Here is a 23,107-nt window from a genome sequence, read left to right as displayed (position 1 = left end):
TCCGTTAAACCGATCAAACAATAAGAAATAGACTACTAAGTAAGCGCAATAAATAAATATCACGCACCAATAAACATTATTTTTATCTATGTGTGAAAATGTACACGGTAAAACATCGTGCGTCCGTATGTTAAAATTTTCTTGTGTTATTCCGTTTTAGAATAGATTTCCTGAAGATTACATGATGACATTCACAAAAAGAAGAGGCAAGTGTATCTGTTGTTCTTGTAAACATTTTGTAAAATATGTTACAAAAAGTGTCAGAAATTTCGATACACAAAATACACAAATCTGCTTGAAATGTTTCACCATAATACATTGTGTTCACCATAATAATTTTTAATTTTTATAAAACATTATGTTTTATTAAAAATTTTTAATTGTTAAATAGCGCACTTTTTATTTCACAATGTTCTCTAGTTATTTACGTTGTTCAAAATTTTTTGCTTAATGATATTCATATCTGCAGTTTTAAAAATGTAGTAACGCCGGTCGAGTGATCACCGTGACAGTCAACGCGTTAACATTTTGTGTATGTCACTTAAAAATAAAATATTATTTTAAACGCTTTCAACGCAATTATTTCAATTAATCTACATGTCTCAAAGCCAATTAAACATTCTAAGAAAAGTCAAAGTATAATAAATCTTAAAATAATCATGAGCTTTGATACACACAAAATAATCAAATTTATTAAAATCAAAGGTAAAATAATTATGTGTTAATTTAACACAAAAATTAAATGTTCTTTTGAAGTATATTTCTTACGAGTTATTGTAACTAATCTTCTACGTAGTTTTTAATTATTGTACATGTTATGTTTACATCACATTTAAAATCAAAATGACACATGTAAACTATTGTGTCAATTACTATAGTTTGTCAATAAGTAACGAATGAGTTAATTTAACTTGAAATTTAGAGTGGGCCTCTGGGACACGTAAAAAAATGTTAAAATTAACATTTTCTCTTGTACTGTTGTAGCGACACCTATAAGCAAAGAAAATATCACAAACCGTTTTAAACGGCCGATTAACTTGTTCGTTTTAAAAAGAGCTTTTTTGTGTTATGTTAAGCGGTTACGTCAATTTTATTCGCGCGACGACAAAATGAAACGCGCACAAAAATGAGCCTCGCTGTTGGACAGTGGCGGCAGAGAAAACCGCCGAAAAGATGAATTTCTCTGCAAGGCTACAGTGAACAAAACTACCCACTCTGAGTATAATTAGACCGCTAGTATCTCTAATTAAGCAGTTGCGGCGTAGGATATTTTTTTTTTAAGTAGCTACGTAATGACGCCGCGTAACAACCCCGTCGTCGTTTCCGCCCCGGTGTGCGAGCGCGACGAAACGTACGCGCGCGCGCGACGACGAAAGAGGAAAATTCGAGAGTTCCCGGAGCGTTGGAAACTGAAATGGAAACTAATATACGGCAGATGCAGCCGTGATTCAACAGTGCACCGGTGGCAACATATCGCGCCATCCTGTTCTCGCTGGTTTTCGGAAAGTTACCATCCGTCCCTTTCCCGATTCCACCACCACCACCGCCCGCATGCACACACTTAATTCTTTGTTCAAACTCTTGCCGATTGTTTTTGTGAAAATGGTGGAAACACACCGAATCATATAAGTGACAAATTCGACGCTCAAACAAGTATATAAAGGTATTAAAATTGAAACCTGAAAAACAATTTATATCGCAATCCGTGTAAATTTTATTCACATCGATATTTCGTATAAAAAAACAAAAATAACATGAAATTTTCTTCTGAAACCGTTATTACGTCGCCGAATTATTAATGAAAGTAGAAGTATGTAAATCTCTCGCTAATAACGCGCACATATAAAATGTATTTTACAATATCGTGGGAAAGTTTCCGATATAACATATTGATGGATGACGTGAGCCGATAAAAGCTAATTCATGCAACCAACACAAAGTAAAAAATTCCGTTAAGCGCGACGGCTCTTTTTATTCCATACCCCGGCACGTTTGTCATTATAGTTACATATACCGAGGTTACCGGATACTTTTGGTCATTAAGGCAAATCTGATTAATCGGAGATAGAATGTGGCGGCGGCGGTGGCGGCGGCGCCGATAAATAAAGCAGCGAAATGAACGCGCGCCACGGCACGTACGTCTCGCGCAAAAAGCTATCCAGATCTATAGCTGTAATAAATTCGCGAAAAGCTCGCGGTAAAATAGACATGAAATAGGCGCGATACGTGGTTATCAAGCGCGCGCGCGCGGTCGATTTATAAAGTGAGTGGGTGGTCGGCTAATTTGTCCCGCGAAAGGGCAGCTTCGGCTTTCAATTTCTGCCGTCGCCGCTTTACAAATGTGCATTAAGTGCGATAATGCAGCTTTTAAAACTGTATGTGTCGCGGATTTAATACAATGAGCTTCATGGCGTGTTACAATCGCATTATTTGAAATTACGGAGTAATGCGGTATGATATCCGCGAACCGGCATAAAATGTAACAGAAAATGGCCCGTGACACAATAATACGCTTGTTTAAATTCAGAAATAATGTAGCGTGTATTTTCGCTCTCATTTGGAGCATGAGATGCGAACATTTGACGCGAATAAATCAAAAATAATAAAAGTAACTGCGCCCCGAGGCGTGTGTTACACTAAATTTTCTAGTCGAGAAGCGGTAAACAGTTTTAGTCTTTCACCATGAACCACGTAATCTTTTTAGCTTCCTCTAAGTTGGAAGTACTAATTGAGAAACTCGCTGCTACGTCACTGAGCTGAGCGCTATTTAACAAAAGTTACGGAATTTCGCTGCTTCAAAAAGCCATGTCCCTATCAAGTTCCTCGATTAACAGTAATCCAAGTTGTAAGCTCAAGATTAGGTTAGAAAGCGCATAGAAAATCATCTCTAATGTTGTCGACACGTTTGCAACATTACATTCAATGTAATTATGGATTTGAATGAATCTACGTATTAGACGTAATTTCCTCCTCGCACTTGCTTATTTCCTATCGCCGTCTGTGCGTTGCCGCGAGGCTCTCGTGTGAATATATAATATCATAAACAAGTTATATTAACACCTCAGGAGAACATTTCGTACAGCAAATTTGTTCATGTTAATTGCGCAATTATCGTGAAATGAAATTCTCACGGGGCAGATTTATTCGTCGAATTTCATTGACGAGCTCCGGCGTTACGCGTACTTACACACACGTTATTAATAAATTATCAAGTATGCCGTGCGCGCTGTACCACACGCACACACACGACCGCCATTAGGCAGATGGTAACGATTGCAAATTAGCGGCTAATAATTATCCCGCAGGCACAAACTGATACCCCGACGCTTCATTCGCAAAGTTATTCGCGTGTTACGAACGCCACCTCATCAATCGTAAGGGATGAACGCGACGAGGGATGACCAAACGCCAACCCTCGGTCCAGAATAATTCCATATTAATTATGCGCCGCGAATTACACGTATCTGTCGTAGATATCGCTAACGTAGCATCTGTTACGCAAACAGATTGTCGTTAATTTACGGTTATTTTCTCGTAAATTCGCATCGAACGAGATTTCCTCTCTAATTCAGCCGCGCGCGATGCGGAATAAGCGCGTGACGGATCAATCCAGTGGGATTCGCTTCGAAAAACTCGCAACGAATGGTAATTCGCAACAAAATGAAGAGGAAAATCTGCCGTTGGTTTCGTGCAAGACGGATTTTCGATTATCACAAAATCGCGAATTCAGTTACACGACGCGTCGTAATGCACGTTGCACCGACCCGAAACTTTGACTTCTTGCATCCTAATGTTTAAAACATGGAGCTCAGCTACGTCTTATCTTTCCCGCGATCACACTTCCGAAGCAACTTTTGGACCGTTTCTATTTGTTCTCGAGAAATTTGACAAAAAAATGCGTGACAAAACTCACGAGACAATTCGAATTTTCTGTTCGACTCTTCCAAAAAAGACACGTAAAATGCAAATTAATTGCGCGGTATGAATTTAAGATGTGTATAGTTACATTAAATATATAACAATATATATTACAATATATATAACAATATATATTTTGTTATTATAATAATATATAATATATAATATAATATATAATATATAATATATTATGTATAATTAATTTTGTGGATATGTTATAAATTAACTATTTGGATATTTATAACATATAATTAAATCTAGGTATTCTAATTTGAATCGATGCGATACTTAAGAAAATCTTTTAAAATATTCTATGCAAAAATAATCATACAAATAATTAAATAACAGCACACACACAAAACAATTTCTTGAAATATAATAAATCCTATTTATTTGACTCAATTTGTTGTATTCAAACAACATAATCTTTCACCAAACACTAATTTTGTTGAATAATGAAATTTTCATATTATGTGATAAAATCACGATTGTTTAAAATACTTTGTTTCAACTAAATAATATTTTATTTGATGACAACTTACACACTAGAGTGTGTAACACTATTTTTCAAACTAGATCGGATGCAAGCATTACGATAATTTGACAAAATGTTTGATTTCCAAATCACGATTGATCAATTCTAGCATTCGTTGCAACGCAAACACGCATGCTTTACACAACAATTTTAGTTTAGCATTACAGACCAAGAGTTAAGACCCTGAGCACAATAGACAAAATATTAAGAATAAAAATAAATATTAAATAAGAAATTTGAATTATTTTTTTACAAAATAAGAAAATAGAATAAATTAATGCATCATAAGTTAAAAACTGAGAATTTGGAATAATTAATCTATTCCGTTTTCTTGTTTACTGTAACATTATTTCAAATTTCTTTTTTAAATATTTAATTTTTATTTATATTCCTTTTACTGTGTGTAACATTTTGTCTATTGTGCTCAGGGCCTTAACTCTTGGTAAGAGTTAATAGCTGAATGGTAAAGCTTGCCTATCAAACGAAAGACCTGAAAGTTTCAGATTCGAGTTCTAGTTAAGATTTCCAACAACAGTTTTTTCTGTACAAGTTAGTCTTGAAATAATCCTGGGATACACTAAAAAGTTTATTCAAAGATATTAAATATAAGTGTGTATTTTTCATAATAATTATAAAAGCAATTTTAATTAATATATAATTAATTTTCTAATAAATATTGTATTTAAATCGAAGATGTAAAGTCAAAACAATCGGAATGTTTGGTTCAAAATCCAGTTTGTTTGGATTGTATCAATGAAATAATTTGTTTGAATTTAACAAAATTAAATCTAAAGAGACTTTCCTCTCTCTCTACACACACACACACACACAAATATATTCTCCGGCCTGCTTTTTAATCTCAATTTTAGATCTTCTCTTCTCAACAAAGAACAAAAATCATTTATTATGAAAAAATATAAAAATTAAAAAATATAAAAATGATAAATGACGATTTATGATAATCATAAAATAGATATCGATCTCCTTCTGTGCGTATCAAAACTCAGATATAAAACAAAAACCGTAGATAAAAGACACAAAAGTATTTGTGTGATAAACAGCAGGAAAGATTAAGGACGTTCTCCGACTACAGTGGTTAGCAACTTAAAATATCTCTTCTCATGAGTAAGTTTGTACTGCTGTAACAAAGTTAAGTTGAGCTATTCAGCACTGTTAAGACCCGCTTACTTTGCACAGAAATTCAAAAATAGCTGCAGTACACAGCGCACATAAATCCAGCAAAACAAAACCTCCCCCAAAAAAAACAAAAAAAAAGCTACATTTTGAAAACAAGGGTTGCTTGCCATATTATTCAAAATTGTATTTTAATTAAGACACTCTCTGCTACCACATACTTGTTTTTTAAAAAAATCCTAAGAAAATTGTCGTCAGTAATTTTAAAAAACCCCACTTCACAAAGGAAATCAGCATAGGAAATCCATGTTAAAAATTGAAATATAAATCTTCGATATTTTGGAATTTAACATTGCTACCCCTATTATCCAAACAGGCTACGTATAAATAGATCATAGACTATGTATACCGCAAATTTAAAGAAAATTCTAAGAAAATCAATAATTCGAAGAACGTCCTTAAACCGTTCCGAAAAGATTGATTGTTTTGTTAATCATATCATTCGTTACAGTAGCGGCTGATTGCTCTTTCAAGGCTCTTTTCACGTTGATTTAAAATCTAACAGAAATACAAAACTATTTTCTGTAGATATATGTACAGCAAAGTTGAATTGAATCGTGTCGTAGTCGTTACCTACCCTGGCTGGCGGTAACTGTGTCACAGAGTGGTAACTCCACGTGCATATAATTAAGAGATTAGAGGGCAAATTGAGGGAATTGCCACTCGGGAGATGCTGCATGTCGCTCGCGTTTAGCCTCATCTTTCCTGATGTCTGAAGGCGTAGCCCCGCAATAATTGATGTAATCAGACTTAACGATATTATGTATAAAGTCGATATCTCGTTCCCGTGGCATCGGTGAGACTTGACGTCTACGCACCCTTTGATTCATGGAGCAAATTTCCGGTCCATAAATCAAGGATCATTGTGACGCGTGAATTAGTTGCGACCCGGCCGCTCGTATAATTTATCTAGCACGTAAAATCGTTTACATATAGATAACAGTTGTCAGGCGTCCGTATGTGCGTTCGCGCCCTGCTACTACGGTTCGCGATTAAACGAATATATCGTGGGATTTGTGAAAAACCACTCGGTTATATATGGCCGTCGCTCGATGTGTGACAATTTATTTATATTGTGTGACTAGTGCTACTGCCGAAACGACTGCCAATTTGTTGGAGAATTAACATATTTGTTAATAATGGTGGAAAAAAAAAACCAAGTCAATTATCTGCGACCGCGTAATCAGTGCGTGATTGGCTCTTTGTAACTTTCAAACCCACGCTTACGAAAACAAAATTAATATTTCGTATAGGGTAAACCCGGGTAAATGCAAAAAACAGACCTTTATTTTTGTTATTTTTTAATATTGTTTTTTTATTTTACTTCACTGAAGCTTAAAGTAATAATAACTATCGAAATTAAAGAGAAAACACTTAACAGAAATTTAATATTATATAAAATATTAAAATGTATGCATTGGCCATCTTACTTAACTTTTAAGGGAAAAATGGCCATACATGTTTTTTTGTAAAAGATATAAGTTTTACTTATATAAGTATGTAATTTAATTATATATATTTAGTAATTATATGTAACTTATGTTAAATACAATATATTTATTGACCTTAAAAAATTATTACATATTGTTGTCAATGTTTTCATGCACAGTATTTTTTTAATTATGAAACGCAACTTTATGTGAACTCTAAAAACAATTAGCAAAAAACATTTTTATTTCGATGATTAAATACATTGTAGATTATACTAGTCATAAAAAAATATATATATAATTATATGTAACTTTTTTAAAAAAAATAGGCAATCTTTCCCGAAGTGTGAGGAAAAGATAACATAGTATTTATAAATAAATAATGAAAATGAAAATACACACACAAATTATTGGTTACATTATAATTTATGTGCCTTTATCATGTATGTAATATTGATTATGGCAGTTTAACTGTAATTTATTCGACGTTACAGCAGCTTTTAGTGGACATACGTAAAACTTTGCAAGCAATCAAAAGTAAAAACATTATATAATTTTTATAAAATAACAATATTGTTATTTTAAATAGTGTACGCACATAAACTACTCTAAATATTAATTATCTGTAAGAATGGTTACAAAAATGCACTATTAAACAATTATTTGTGAAATTACAATCTATGGCCATCTTTTCCGTATGGCCATAATACCCCTATTTACCCTACATATTCGATTTCGTACGTTTTACATACTATCGATTTTATTTAAGAACAATAAGCGCAATGTTCATATAATATTTATTTAGTTCATGCATTATCTCATTTCGCAATCGATTATTTAATAGAAAAGAATTACAATTGATTTCATTTTTGTGAATGCACAGTAAAAACGAAAATGTTAGTTTTAATTTGAGTGGATCTCCTGGAACATTTTTTTAATGTCTCAGAAAGTACATTCACTTTAAAATCAGAAAAACAGATAACTCCAGATATTCAAATTATTTTAAAAAAAGTGGCAAGGCAGTTGGAGTCAAATGCACAGTTGTTGGTGTGTGTATACACACACCAACAACTGTGCATTTGACTCCAACTGCCTTGCCACTTTTTTTAAAATAATTCACTTTAAATTTTAAATTAAATTAATCCATTCGTCATGTAATACTCATTGACAAACTAGTAATATTAAGTAATTGACACAATATTTTCCATTTATATTTGTTATTTTGGCTTTAAGTGTGATGTAAAAATAACATAAATTATATATAAAATAATTAAAACCTACAAGAAAGACTGTTTGCAATAACTCGTATGTAGTTCAAAAAAACGTTAATCTATTTTTTGCGTTAGGGTAATACGTGATAATTATTTTAAATTTGATTTGAGTAAAGTTGATTATTTTGCGTGTTAAAATTTATAATTATTTTAAGATTTACTTTAACTTTTATCAGAATGTTGAATTGAGTTTTGAGACATGTAAATTAATATTGAAATAATTGTCAAGCATTTAAGGTGAATTTTTGAATTGAAATTCAGTTCGAATTATTACATGTAATAATTTATATATTTTAATAAAATAAAATATATTATATATTACTCTGGTCGACAAAATATGAATTTTTTTCAGGTTTAAAAATACCATCAGTGGTTTTTAGTAGACTTTTTAGCGATTGATTACGAATCTGGCCGTAAAAATTGCTTAGCATATCAGAATTCTGAGAAAATCGCAAAGAAATATGCAAAAAATGTCATTTTTAACACCTTTGCATTAATTATATTTTTTAACTGGAACGTGATATTGAGTGCTACAAGCACGCAAAAGAAAACTTTTTGACTTGCACTTGATACAGCAAGTACGAAAAAGTTCAAACTAATATAGGAATGTTGTGTACAAAATTCGAAAGTTTGAGGTTTAGTGATTTCTTTAATTTTCATAATTTTTTTGTAGAATCGAATGGCGCAGATTGGTTTTTCGGTAAACAAATAGTTTTAACAATTTGCTTAAATAATTTTTGTTTAAATTAAAATTTAAACAAAAAATGTATATATTTTTTATTTCGTTATTTTTAAACAAAAAAAGAGACATTAAATTAAAATTTACACAAAAACGGTTTAAACAAATTGTTAAAAATTGTTGTCCAAAAACTAATCTGCGCCAATCGATTCTACGAAAAAAATTATGAAGATTAAGGGAATTACTAAATCTCAAACTTTCAAATTTTGTACGCAATTTTCCCTTGTTGGTTCGAACTTTTTCGTATTTGCTGCATCAAGTGCAAAGCCAAAAGCTGTTTTTTGCCCGCTCGTAGCACTCAATATCACGTCTCAGTTAAAAGATATAATTGATGCAAAAGTGTTAAACAATGGTATTTTTTGCATATTTATTTGCAATTTTCTCAGAATCCTAACGTGCTAGGCAATTTTGTATTCCAGATTCGTAATGAGCGGTAAAAAATCTACGAAAAATCACTCTTCCTATCCCCGAACCTGGCACGTGTCAACTAGTGTTATTTGCATCAACATCTAGCACATTGGCTTACATTAACCGAATGTATTTGTTCTCTAGTTTGATACTATATGAGCTTTATTCGTTTCTTAATTAAAATCATTGTATTAAAAGAACTCAAAATAACATTTTATTTTTAAGTGACATACGCAAAATTTTACGTTATGAAATTATAAGTTGAGCTATAAATCTAACACGTGAAAACATAAAAATAATATCAGTTGTATGTCAATTCTTCAAGTCCAGATGTGAATCTCCCAGACCCACTCAAAACGTGCGCATCAGCGTTTCTAGAAAAAACTAGGTTTTTTTAAACGCTTATATCTTCAAAACTATTAAAAAGAGTTTTTCAATTTGTTTTGTTTTTTTATTTTTTGTTTTTTTTTTATCGACGCAAAATCGTTCAAATTTTCGATTTAAAAAAACAAAAGTGAAAAAATATTGAATTTTGCAGAGATATTCGATCTTAAAGTTGTATGGGTCTCATAGACCCGGTCTGGCCAATTCGTCAATTTTGAGGTCTGGCCATGGAAAGTTAAATGTACGTTGAAGTAATAATAAAAACGGAGTAACACAAAAAATTTACCATATGAAAGCATGATTTTTTATATACTGTGTACATATCGTCACTCCCTACGTATAATCCCGTAACTCCAAAACGCAAATTTTAGAGGAGAGCAGTTTAAAAGTATAAAGCTTCATATGTTTCCCTATAGTTAGGGATCTTTCGGTTTCAAATTTGTACCTTATTTATGAATATTTTTTTTNCTTTCGGTTTCAAATTTGTACCTTATTTATGAATATTTTTTTTTAATATTTGGTGACCATAAAGAACATGACTTTCTAAGTGTCATTATGCAATAAACTGAAAATCCCATATGTGACACTTATGTAATTATACGTAGGGAGTGACGATATAGAGTGAGATAATATTTTATACTTGATAAAAATCTAGTTGACATTGTTCGGTATCGGCCTTAAAAAATCTGATTATATATAAAATTATAATTATATAATTCCCCGATTGTAATGCTCAAGTTTTCAAAATGCTTGTTTAAACAATATGTCCGGATACTAGATGACGTCGATTAATCAGCGGCGCGATCGTAAAGTTGGTGGAACTCGTCATAGGTGCTAACGTGCGCGAAAAGAAAGAGGAGAGCGAAAAAGAACAAGATGAATTAAGGCGGGAAAAGAATGGACAGTGCATTTGCGCGGAGCGACGAATAGCCGTAGAAAGAAAGCACGTAATTACCCTCGTAAATCTATCGGATGTTTTCGAAGGAAGAAAAGATATCGGACGTTTCGGGCGATGGCACTTTATCGATAGTCACCCGCGTTTGATCTCTCCCGCCCGTAAATTCTTATTATAATTGGCAGCTGAACGGAAATCGCGATGATCGCTATTGCGGTGGCCCCCAGCTAGTTTGAAAAGTTGCCGCCATCTCCATAAATCGCGAGAGACGATCAACACGTTAGGTTGGATCGACCGACGTACGTACGGTGGAAAATTTCACCCAAGCCAGGTAAAAGAGATGCAAAAACACGGAGAGATGGGGAAGAAAGTGGCTTCGTCGGATAACGCGAGAACATTTGGCTTCAAAGGTTCGACGTTGCGATCGGTAAAAAGCTGCTTGAGTAGATCGAGCTTCTGAAATAGATTTAGGTCGTCTTTCAGGATGTAGCGGATTAGCTGTGCATCGCATCGGAAAACGTCATTGCGCCGGATTGAGGGTAAATTTGTAGGAAGCGTCCGCATGCCTTCCCCTGTGTAACGGGCGTGAGATTTGCGCGCGCCCGGGCATACAATATGCATATATCTGATGTATATGTATATGTAAAACTTAATCTTGATTATCTCGTTCGGATATCTTTGCCGTCTTTTGCCATAAATTGTGCAAAATCTGTGCAAAATGAGGTCACGAACTGCAGGGGAAAGCGCACCTATCTGCATTTCGCCGGGAACAATTCTTCCGTAGCCATAATTCAGCGCTGCCAGCGGAAAAAAAGCGGACAAGCCGTAATTTTCACTCTTTCGTGAAATAGATTCGAATATTCGAAAATTAATGCAAGATATTTTATATTCGCAACAGTCGCCGCGATGAAATACGAGTTAGACGGCTTGCGCGTGTCGCGACAAAAGCTGTGCACGAAAATCTTGGATCAAACTTTTCTTAATTTCTTTCTCATTTTGATATCTCTACGATGCCGTTGTAAGATAATCGTACTGTAAATAGATCATTAATATGCTTGTAGCATTATTGTAAATAATAAATATATACGCTTGTAGACAATAAGTATCTGTCATTCAAATGAGAGAAAAGGGAGGAAGAAAAGAGAGAAAATAATTAACTTCTTTAGTGATGAAACTTGTGAATTTTAAAATTAATCCAAAGAAGAAAAGAGCCAATATGAGCTTCAGACACAGATGGTGTGTAGAAAAAGTTATTTGATTGATTTGCGTTTCAATCCAAGATTGGATCATTTTCAGAATAAAATATCAATTTCTTATGTATCAATATCGTTTAAAATTAAATAATTGCGTCGTTAAGAATCCAAAAATAAAGCAAATTAAATAAATAAGTAGATAAACAAATTACAATCAGAAACTGACTCATGAATTGTCAAATTTTAAACAGCCGACATAGTGGCGACTTTTGATATAGTTTTACAAAACAAAACCATTTTTAAAATGAATTAATACGTTATTAATAGAACAATAAAAATTAAAATAAATAAATAAGATAAAAACCACTACAGAGACAAATATCAGAAACTGTAATATGTAATTATCAAAACTTAAATCGATAGGAAGCATTTAACTGACGATGTATAAAACTGCTTGTGAATTTTCCCTTTTTACTTCATCTTGATACCTTAACGACAATATTTGTAGATAATCGCGATACCAGTATCGTACAATTATAGATAATTGATATTTATGTTTGCAGACAGTATCAAGTATCTGTTACGCATTAGTTGTACCGCAAGATACGGTACAACTAATTTCCTTATTGTTTACCCCATGCGGCATACATATAGCCGATTGCCTCGAAACGGTTTGCAACCGATCGTTAATTTACGCAGAGTTGTAGTGCTTATAGAAAGTAAAACAATATCTCGCATGCATAATTAACCGCTCTGTAAAGCAGTTTCGATAGTCGAATACGATTAAGGGTCTTTGTTTCGGCCACAATGCCTTCGGCATTTTGATAGTTCTTGATTGTCTTTGATTCTAAATGAGATGAAAAAAAGGGAATTTCGAATATTATTATTAGTGCAAGAAATACAAATAATAATTGCAACAAGTATACAATCTATTTTGCAAATGCAACCAATATGACTGTACAAAAACAAAGCAATTTTCACAAACAAGTTTTACAAATTACAAACAATTCCGGAGCAAGAAAATATGTTGTATACGAAATTCACTCTTTTACGTATGTACCAAACTTTTTTATATTAAAAAAAGTCAGGCGTAAAACATTTTTTATATATTAAACCGAAAACCAACAAAGTTATTGTTGCTACGCAATACTATTCTTTTTCTGGTATAAAATTGTTTCAACTGTTTCAACCTCTGGTGTTAACTTCACACAGGTCGAACAAAAAATTGAAAAACCAACACTATTGTATAACGTTTTTTAAATCCTCAAGAGATGTGTATATGTAAAAACCCAACTCACCCAAATCGGAGCCCGTTGCTCGATGGTCTTGAAAGAGCAAGAATGACACCGCTAGCACGATCATGATGACTTGCTTCCGTGTTGCCGCACTGACCAAATTCATTGTCACACACTTAACTTGTGTCAACTTTTATACACCGATGTTTCACTACCGTATTATACTAATGGATTTGGCATTGACAGAGAGAGAACATACCTACAGCTCGCGCACTCTTTTCGTAATCTTTGAGACTTCGTGATCACGGCGGTAAAGGATTCAACAAAGCGTTCGGCGCGAAGTCAACGAACTTGATCGACTATCTCGGCCGGTGTTTGTGTTTCAATTGCGACACTGATTTGTTTCGCGATATGTCATGATTTCTCTACAATCCGTGATTTTTGCTATTTCGCTCGAATTTACGCGCTCTGATTTCTCCGAAATCCGCTGTCACTTGTTTGTCAAACCGCGCGACGGTATCTTCCAATTTGCCTTGCAAGGCGCAATCTGAGCATAAACACGTTATCCATATCGCGGAAATGTCAAACTAGCAGAAGAGACGCAATATACAACGCGTATATATAAATAAATCCTTCTGAATTTTTAAATACTTCACCAATCTCCACACACAACTCAATCGCTGTTTTACTCGATCAGAGAGGGATGAGGAGAAGAAGAGTGACGTATATATACGCCTTGAGTTCACATTTTTCGATTCTCGAATCACGAATTTCGATTGCACTTGAATCGCCGAAATACGTGAGAACTGATCAGAATAACAGAATAAGACAGAGTTTCAAAAACCACACGAGTGTTCGAGGAACACACTTCACACGACGTCCGGCGCGCGACTGGCGGAGCGGTGGAGACTTTTGAAAGTAGGGCTTGCGCGCGCGGACGTCACATCTCGACTCATGCGCTCTCGCCTTCACCCGCGACTCCTACACGTTCTTCTTTCTCTTTTTTTCTCTCTCTTCCAGAGTTTCCTTATTCGCGCTATATTCCATCGAGTGTCAACAAAAAAACTACATACGACTGTGTTCGAATAACAAAACAAAAAGAGAACGCAAGAAAATTGGCGCAATTTATTTCCTCTTGGATTGCGCAAAGCTCACCATGAAACATGTATGAACCGTAGTAACAATTGCGTCTAGTACTTGGTTTTAATAATGTACTTTACACGTGAATTTGTACCAATTCCGAATAAAACTGAATAATCCGTGCATCATAATTGCAAATTCTTTAAGGAAGCATCGACCGATCCGTTGGTCTTCATGCAAGACTCCTACTGACTTCCTACTGACAAGGGAATCTCCTGTGAGTTCGAATGTCCGCAGAGTTCCGCACTTCTCAAGTAACTCGCACTTCCCAAAGCGAGAGCAGTTATTTGTCAAGTTCTCCTCTCTCGTGCTGCTCTCGACACTCGCAAGATGTCTATGATATGTAAAATTGTTAATAAATTATTTGTATAAAACGAGATTAATCGCGTATATATATAAATATATATAGTTATTAAATAACTATAAATATAAATTAAATATATATAGAAATATATATAGAAACAAATATATATAGTTATGAAATAACGGTTTTCGTTAAAAAACAACTCGGTACATCTAAACCCTAAATTAAAGTCACTATAAAAGACATTCGATGAAAATATATTTATTCCAATAGATTTGAATATATGTTTATTTGAATATAATCAAACATCTCAATTTTATTATTTGGATCTTCATCGGTGATTAGTGAAAAGATATTAATTTGTAAATGTTGATGATAGATAAATATGTGAAGCGTAATTAATCGTCAATTGGTCACGAAAAGATAAAACCGAGTTGTATAATTACATATATAATTATATATATAATTAACTTTATACATATATGGTAAAAAAATATCGTATGTTTATGTAATCGTATGTTCTATATGTTAACATTTTCTTGTGTTAGATTTATGTCAACTTCATAAATTAACATCTTGTTTGCTTAGGAATAGAATATTAGTTTGAGTGTTTTTAAAACATAATTATTTCAATTAATCCGCATATCTCAAAATCAATTCAACATTCTAGAACAAATCAAAGTAAATTGTTTACAATTATTATGAACTTTAACACACAAAATTAAAAATTAAATTACATTTACTAAAATTAAAGTTAAAATAATTATCATGTGTTTAACACAAAAAGTAAATGTTCTTTTGAAGAATACATTTTTTACGAGTTAGATTAGATAACTACTCTTCTATCTTCTAGTTTTATCTTCTATATAGTTCTATATAGTTTTTAATTATTTTATGGTATTTTTATATCTCGACCGGCCCAGTGGTCTCGCGGCCTGAGTGCGAGGTCTGCGAGCGGAAGATCTCGAGTTCAAATTCATACTGTCGAATTTTTCCGATCCAGTCTTTTTATCGATTGAAAAAATCGAACTGTGAATTCTCCAATCAGCTTGAATTGGTTGTGGGTGATGTGAAAGAGAAATGTAAAAAAATATTGTAACTCTGAAGGGAATCAATAAAATTCTTTTATCCTTTTTTATTTTTATATCACACTTATAAAGTCAAAATAACAAATATAAAGTATTGTGTCAATTACTTAACATTATTAGTTTTTCAATAACTAACAAATGACAAATGAGTTAATTTAACTTTTTTTTAAACTTTAGAGTAAACCTCTTGGGACATGTAAAAAAAGTGATAAAAGTAATATTTTTTTACTGAATATATGTGTATATGTATACAATTAATCTCTTTTTGTACAGTGAGTTTTGTCAAAGAAAATTGTGACCAGTTTACTTTATAGAAAAATGTATTTATTATTTATTAATGTTTGAAAACTTAAAATACATAAATTCATTTTACTTGAGTGAAAATTCATATTAATAATGTGTCAGTTATCACCATTGTCAATAATTGGCTGAAATCTTCGAGGCATATTTTCCACTAACAAGGGGACCTTCAGAGATATTCCCCTCCGATTTGGACGAGTCTTATACATATTGCAGGTGGACCCTCCCACCACATCGTGGTGCAATAATAGGACGCACCTCTCAAGCGTTCTCGAGAAAAACGCGTTTAAAGTTTTCCGTGCGCGTAATATACCGTTAAATTAGAACATTTCAGCCTCTAGGCGGCGTGGCTCAGTGGGTAAGGCATCTGACTAATATTGTGCGTGTTGCTGGTTCACGTCTCTTTTTTTTGGAATTTTTTGTTTTAAATATTTGTACTGTATTATATTGTGTAAGCGTATTGGCATATATACTTTTTATTTATTTTGTCTAAAAAGTCAATGTTTTTATTATAAAACTAATTAAATTAAAATACAAAACAATTAAATTAAAAATTTATTGATTTCCAATGCAAAAAAGGAAAATAAGAAGAAATTTAAATTTATTACAAGAAAATTTATATCTTTTATTATATTTTATTATAAATATTATTTTTTATTCGTCTTTGGAGTCATACTCGGAGAGAGTACATAGTTTAGGATGATATTCAACATAAAAACATGTAAAACATAATATTTTTCTACAATGAGCACATTGTATAAATCCTCTATTTTTAAAAATGCACCGTTTTTTAACTACAGTAATTGGAAAACAAATTTTATTCATATTTAACAAGCATGGCAAATATATTAAATAATTTATTTTTTTATTGTTTAAATAACATTCTATAAATTACACAACATTAAAAGCATTGGAAATCAATAAATTTCATAATTTTTTAATTTAATTAGTTTTATAAAAAACATTGACTTTTTAGACAAAATAAATAAAAAGTATGTATGCCAGTACGCTTACACAATATAATACAGTACAAATATTAAAAAAAAATTCGAAAAAAATGAGATTCAGAGTAGTCGGGTGCCTTAAGAGGGTACTAGAGCCCCACCTGTAAACTGGATAGAGACCTGTAAACAGACGTTTTAAAAACCTACATTTCTCTAATTTTTAAGTTTCTTTATTGCATTACATAAAAAGTGCTTCTATAGAAGTAAATACATATAAACAGCTATTTAGTGCTTTTGAAAATAGATATATAATGTCTTTTGAAACTCTTTTTTTCATTCATAATGATAGCATATGATAACCTATACTGTCATCACACTAATACGTTGTTCTCATCAATTAGATAGTCATACCATAATCTGAATGTCTCATTAGATTCGTTTTTGTCGTATCTGCGGCGCTTGTTTATTGTAAATATATACATAAGCTTAGAAATAATTCTACATACAAGAATGAAATTTAGGTTTTTAAAACGTCTGTTTACAGGTCTCTATCCAGTTTACAGGCGGGCCTCCAGTACCCTCTGAACCTTTTCGCTCCGGGGATTTTTCCTTTAAAATTGACCTCGCATTTTAGCTGATAAAGTTAATAATAACCTGCTACCCCCCCCTTCAAAGTTAATTTTGAAGGTCAAAGAAGTAACCAGGATTTTTTTCAATTTTTTTCCCAAATTTAGTGCATTAAATTGACCTTATAAACATCTATTACGTTCGCTTTTCTTGCTGGTCCATATATGGACCANTCCCGGAGCGAAAAGGTTAAGCCCCTTGCACAATGAACGGAATAGCGATAGCGATAGAAATAACACTAGTTTTAAAGAGTTTATATTTATAAAAACGGTAGGAACATTGGAATCTAACATACAAAAATACACATGTATCAATGCAGATGAGAAAACGGAATAAGCAATAGCAATAAAATTTCCGACGAGTTGGAATTCTGTGTCTATTGCTTATCGCTATCACTATTCCCTCGCATTGTGCAAAAGGCTTTATCCACTGAGCCTCGCCGCCTAGAGGCCAAAATGTTCTAATTTAACGGTATATTACGCGCACGGAAAACTTTAAACGCGTTTTTCTCGAGAACGCTTGAGAGATGCGTCCTATTAGTGCACTACGATTGTGGTGGGAAGGTCCACCTACAATATGTATAAGACTTGTCCAAATCGGAAGTGAACATCTCTGAAGGTCCCCTTGTAAGCAGCATATTCTTGCGGCACAAATCTCTATGTCGAGTAAATTATGTCTAATTAATTGCTTCAAGTATACTTTTTTCCAACGAAGTTGGTGCCTTAGGTATGCTCAAACGTTTTCTGATAGATTAGCATTGGGTGACTGTGATGGTTAATCCTTCTAAGTGATTGATATCATATTCTTTTCATTCTTTTTTCACTGAGTGTATAAAGTCTCTTTCTATGTTTCGAATCCTTATCCTTCTGTAGAATCCAATTTTAATTTGTTCTTTCAGATCAACATTGCAGACAATAATAAAGCCTTTTTGTAAGTTTTCATTTTTTGAGACATATAAATTCGTAATTTCTTTATTTTTTTCATGTTTTGTAATGTAAAAGACATGATCTAAAGAAGCAGCCCTAAACGTGCATCTTTACTGTGTGCAAATCAATAGTTAATGATGACTATGCACTTTTATCAAAATAAATAATTCTAATGTCGAATATTAGTATACTAATATTTGCAACTAAACGTAACGTGTGTAAGTTTTTCTTTATGGAATTCTTTTTGTAAATAATTAAATAAAGAAATAAATTTTAAAATTATTATTATAACACATTTTGACATTAGAATAATTTATTATAATTAAAAAGAATGCGAGGTACATGCTTTTGCATTTAGTAATTGTTATTAATTTTTGTGAATATCTATTATATGTTGTTATATTCACTTTTCTCATTGAGTTGCCGCGCGCGCAATCATAAGCATGCGAAACGCTCGCGCTGGACTGTCTTTTGCACGTGAATACACGTTCATTCGAGAATCTTTATTAATTATTAAATTAATTATTGCGAATTTTAGAAAATGATAATATAGACTTTTTGACTCAGTAATCCTTCTTATCTTGCTCACACATGAGTGATGAAACGGCTATTACCAAACACCCTGTATATGTGAAAATGTGTAATACAAGAAACGATTGTGCTTTTGAATAATCTCCTGCAACATGTTTTCACGAGCGTTAGTTTATTTGTCATTGTTTGAATTATCTGGACAAGTACACAAATGAGATATTTATGGGGCATACATCTTTTGTCGTAATAAAATCAAACAGAAGCTGACTGCATATAATAATCTCGGTTTTATTTAGTATATTGTTCTTTTCACATAAAATTTAGTCAATTTGTAATATGTCGATTCCAAATAAACAATCTATACTGTGTTTTAGATATCATAGAGTAGATTCTGTTTTATAATTTATTTTTTATCTTTAGTTTTTCTTATCTTTTATATTATATTGTATTCGTTTTTTTACTCTTTATAGATTTTTGTTTTTGATTCAATAACTTTATACATTATTGCACTCAAAATATAGTGCCGTTTTTAAATAATTGTTTTTTACCGATAATCTAGTAACATTTCAACGCGAATTATAAATCATAGCGTCGCACATTTGACGTATTCACCGATACACGGAAAATCGTACGAACGGATATCGCGTATCCCTGCGGCGCCATTGAGTTACTAGATTAAAGGGTTCGACGATTTCGAATGGATACCTCTTCCATCTCCGCCGCTCCTCCCGCATGAGAGAGAGTGCTCTAAGTCGTCGTAAAATATCGTACGACTTATTCGAAGCAGAGCGTGCTTCTGACTGGTGCGGATACGCGAAGTGCGCGATGCGAAATCGATGACTATTAACGCTTCATGAGGTGAGACGTTTATGCAAACTTGCGTCAAAAATATATAGGTTATTGATTTGCGAATTTATTTCCGACATGTTTGATAGATTGTTATGCGACCTTGAATTCTCGTTATTGCGTATTAAATGACTTAAAAATGCTCGAGATTTTGTTTTCGAAATTCAAAATGATGTACATGTTTAAAATACCTTTGGTATTTTCGTCGCGCCGAATTTTTTATGCCGCATAGATCAGAAAAAAAGAATTGGTAGTAATTTGTTAAAATCACTTGGTAGGAAAATACAGTAGTTTTAGCATGTGGAATATGCGCCGCAATATAGATATGGTCAATATATTCTTGACTATATCTTGACAAAATAATAATTTGCAGTTAAGCAAACACGTAGGTACGCAAACTTATTGTCTGTAAACTAATGTTTTCAACCCCTCTAATTTAGACAAGCAAAAAATCAAATCCAGCCTACTTCTACTACCTTTTGTAAGAGCAATTAAACAATAACACTTTATATATATGTATATTTACATAAGAAATTTTCACAATTTATATTATATTTTTGTTTTTTAAATAAGTTTTATTTACAAATTTTTATTGTTTATTATTTTATAAAGTATTATACTATTAAATATGTTGTATATCTATACTAAATAAGTAACTGTCAAGTACTAAGTATGTGTAAATATTTTATAAATAAAAAGACATTTGAATTATAAAATTTATTTTAATTTTTATTTATATAATTATTATTTTATTGATATATTTAGAACCTAAATAATTTTTATTCTAATTATATTGTTAATTTTTATTTATTTACACAGTATTTACACATATTTTTTACACATATTTTTATTTATATAATTATTATTTTATTGATATATTTAAAACCTAAATAATTTTTATTCTAATTATATTGTTAATTTTTATTTTTTTACACAGTATTACATACACATTTTATATATTAATGCTTAATTCTGAGTTTTATTTGTAAATTTTATTTATGAATTTTTGTTAGAAACCTTATAAGTGATTGGAAACCATTTTCATGGGATATATAACATAAATATAGAAGTTTTTTTAAGTTATGAAAAATAAATGTAATGTTTTTGTAGTAGAGAAAAAGACACACACACACACAGTATAAAGTTTCTATTGATATAGTTCATTTATCTTTAACATTATAAATAATGCTTGATAAATTAAGTTTTTGATAAGTGCGACGCATATATCAGTTATTCCATGTAATGTGTGATAAACCAAATGTCGACAACTATAATAATATATATCCATTTATAATAATATATATAATTATGTATAATTATATCGTCATTTTCGATTTTACTATTTATTCTAGCACACGACTTAATATTTATTTTATTTAATCATAAAAGACGAAAGTGTGATGTAAAATGGAAACTGAACGATTCATGAGCGACGAATAGAATGTACAATATTTTCTTAGAAACGCGTCGAGTTCCTTCTGCGTGACATGCATTTATGTCACTCACCGCAAGAAAGATTTATTTTCAGTTTTCTTCGGAGAGCCGCTAACTTTATTGAAGAACGGCTGCTATTTTTGAATATTTTTGCGGGCGTCGCTTTACGCATATAAATACAACTCAATTTGTCTTTTGTATCAATTGTAATTTAGTTTGTATCTGTTACGTTTATTATTTACATATGTATGTATATACTATATGTATTGCATTCTGAATGAATCGAATAAGTTACTTCGGTATTTGTGCTGCACCGGAATTTATACCGCAAAAAAATAGAAGTACTTAAAGGTAATTTGCGCGTAAACGCTTTGTATGCGTTTCTGTGTTATAAAGGTGCCATTACACGGCGTGTGGTTTGACGAGCTTCGCGCCGGTGTACAGGCTCGTCGATTCGTCCTTTATCAAGCTCTGACTGTTCTCATGGTGCGTTAATTCGCGAATCTCGTGCCGCAGAGCGCCGCTTTAATTTTTTCGAGCGCTGAACGATAACTTAAAATTTTATGCGCACGAGCTACGAACTGTCCGAACTTGTGTGAACGGATTCACGAGACAAGTCTCGATGATGGCGCGTTTCTTGTGATTCGTGTCAAGCCTATGTGACACTACGGATTGGGATTGAGATTGGATTGAAATTTGACCAATCAGAAGAAAGAAAACCAATCCTAAGTTTACTGGATCTTCGCTCTGATTGGCCAAATTGCAATCGAATCTCAATCCAAATCCGTAGTGTGACATAGGCTTCACATTTACTGACATTTGGCGGGAAGTACGCACCGCGCTGAGTCTTGCCGCGCTGGCTCATTCAAACGGCTCGCAGCGCGGCAAGTCGCGAGCCAGTCTTGCCAAACCACGCTCCGTGTAATGGCACCTCTTAAGAGAGTACTGGAGCCTCGCCTGTAAACTGGATAGAGACCTGTAAACAGACGTTTTAAAAACCTAAATTTCTCTAATTTTTAAGTTTCTTTACTGCATTACATAAAAAGTGCTTCTATAGAAGNAAATACATATAAACAGCTATTTAGTGCTTTTGAAAATAGATATATAATGTCTTTTGAAACTCTTTTTTTCATTCATAATGATAGCATATGATAACCTATACTGTCATCACACTAATACGTTGTTCTCATCAATTAGATAGTCATACCATAATCTGAATGTCTCATTAGATTCGTTTTTGTCGTATCTGCGGCGCTTGTTTATTGTAAATATATACATAAGCTTAGAAATAATTCTACATACATGAATATATAGTGAGGTTATAGAAGGAAACTGTATAAGAAAAAATTTATGCTGAATTTTGACATTCCAAAGAACAAGCGCCAATCTTTAGCACTATTTATTTATTTCTGTAGAAGCATTTTAGATTTGATGCAGTAAATACGACTCCAAAGGACTTAGGAGAAACGTCGGTTTACAGGTCTCTATAATCGGTATCCAGTACCCTCTTAAGATATGATATTTTACAGATTATCTGTTAAACCGTGGAATTGTATTTGTACGGCCGTAGATGCGTGCTGATTGGCTGCTCGACTTAGCGGAGCAACCAATCAGCTGTTTCGGCGTAACATGCAAAAACACAATGCAAGGTTCCGTGCTCTCACCGGCGGCTTTGCAGAGTGGAGTTACTCTAGACTAGTGTTCACAGTTTTGGCTTCCTTACAGGGATACGTTCCAAAATCCTATCTTAGTTACTAAAATGCTA

At 32.6% G+C, this 23,107-nt stretch overlaps 1 protein-coding gene across 3 annotated transcripts in view; it reads right to left on the bottom strand.

Moving 5' to 3' along the window:
• LOC109856766 (protein eva-1 homolog C) overlaps positions 1–14,079 on the bottom strand; it is a 336,019-nt gene extending 321,940 nt beyond the window's left edge. For all 3 annotated transcript variants that reach the window (XM_020432398.1, XM_020432399.1, XM_020432401.1), the window contains exon 1: positions 13,266–14,079. In XM_020432398.1, coding sequence (XP_020287987.1) covers positions 13,266–13,368 — 103 coding nt within the window. In that variant the 5' untranslated portion in view covers positions 13,369–14,079. The remainder of the gene's footprint in view (positions 1–13,265) is intronic.
• Positions 14,080–23,107: the final 9,028 nt, after the last annotated feature.

Source organism: Pseudomyrmex gracilis, unplaced genomic scaffold (assembly GCF_002006095.1).
Source record: "Pseudomyrmex gracilis isolate BER0280 unplaced genomic scaffold, ASM200609v1 scaffold_134, whole genome shotgun sequence".
In the NCBI taxonomy this organism is placed as follows: domain Eukaryota; kingdom Metazoa; phylum Arthropoda; class Insecta; order Hymenoptera; family Formicidae; genus Pseudomyrmex; species Pseudomyrmex gracilis.
This window is presented reverse-complemented; position numbering and strand designations above follow the sequence as displayed.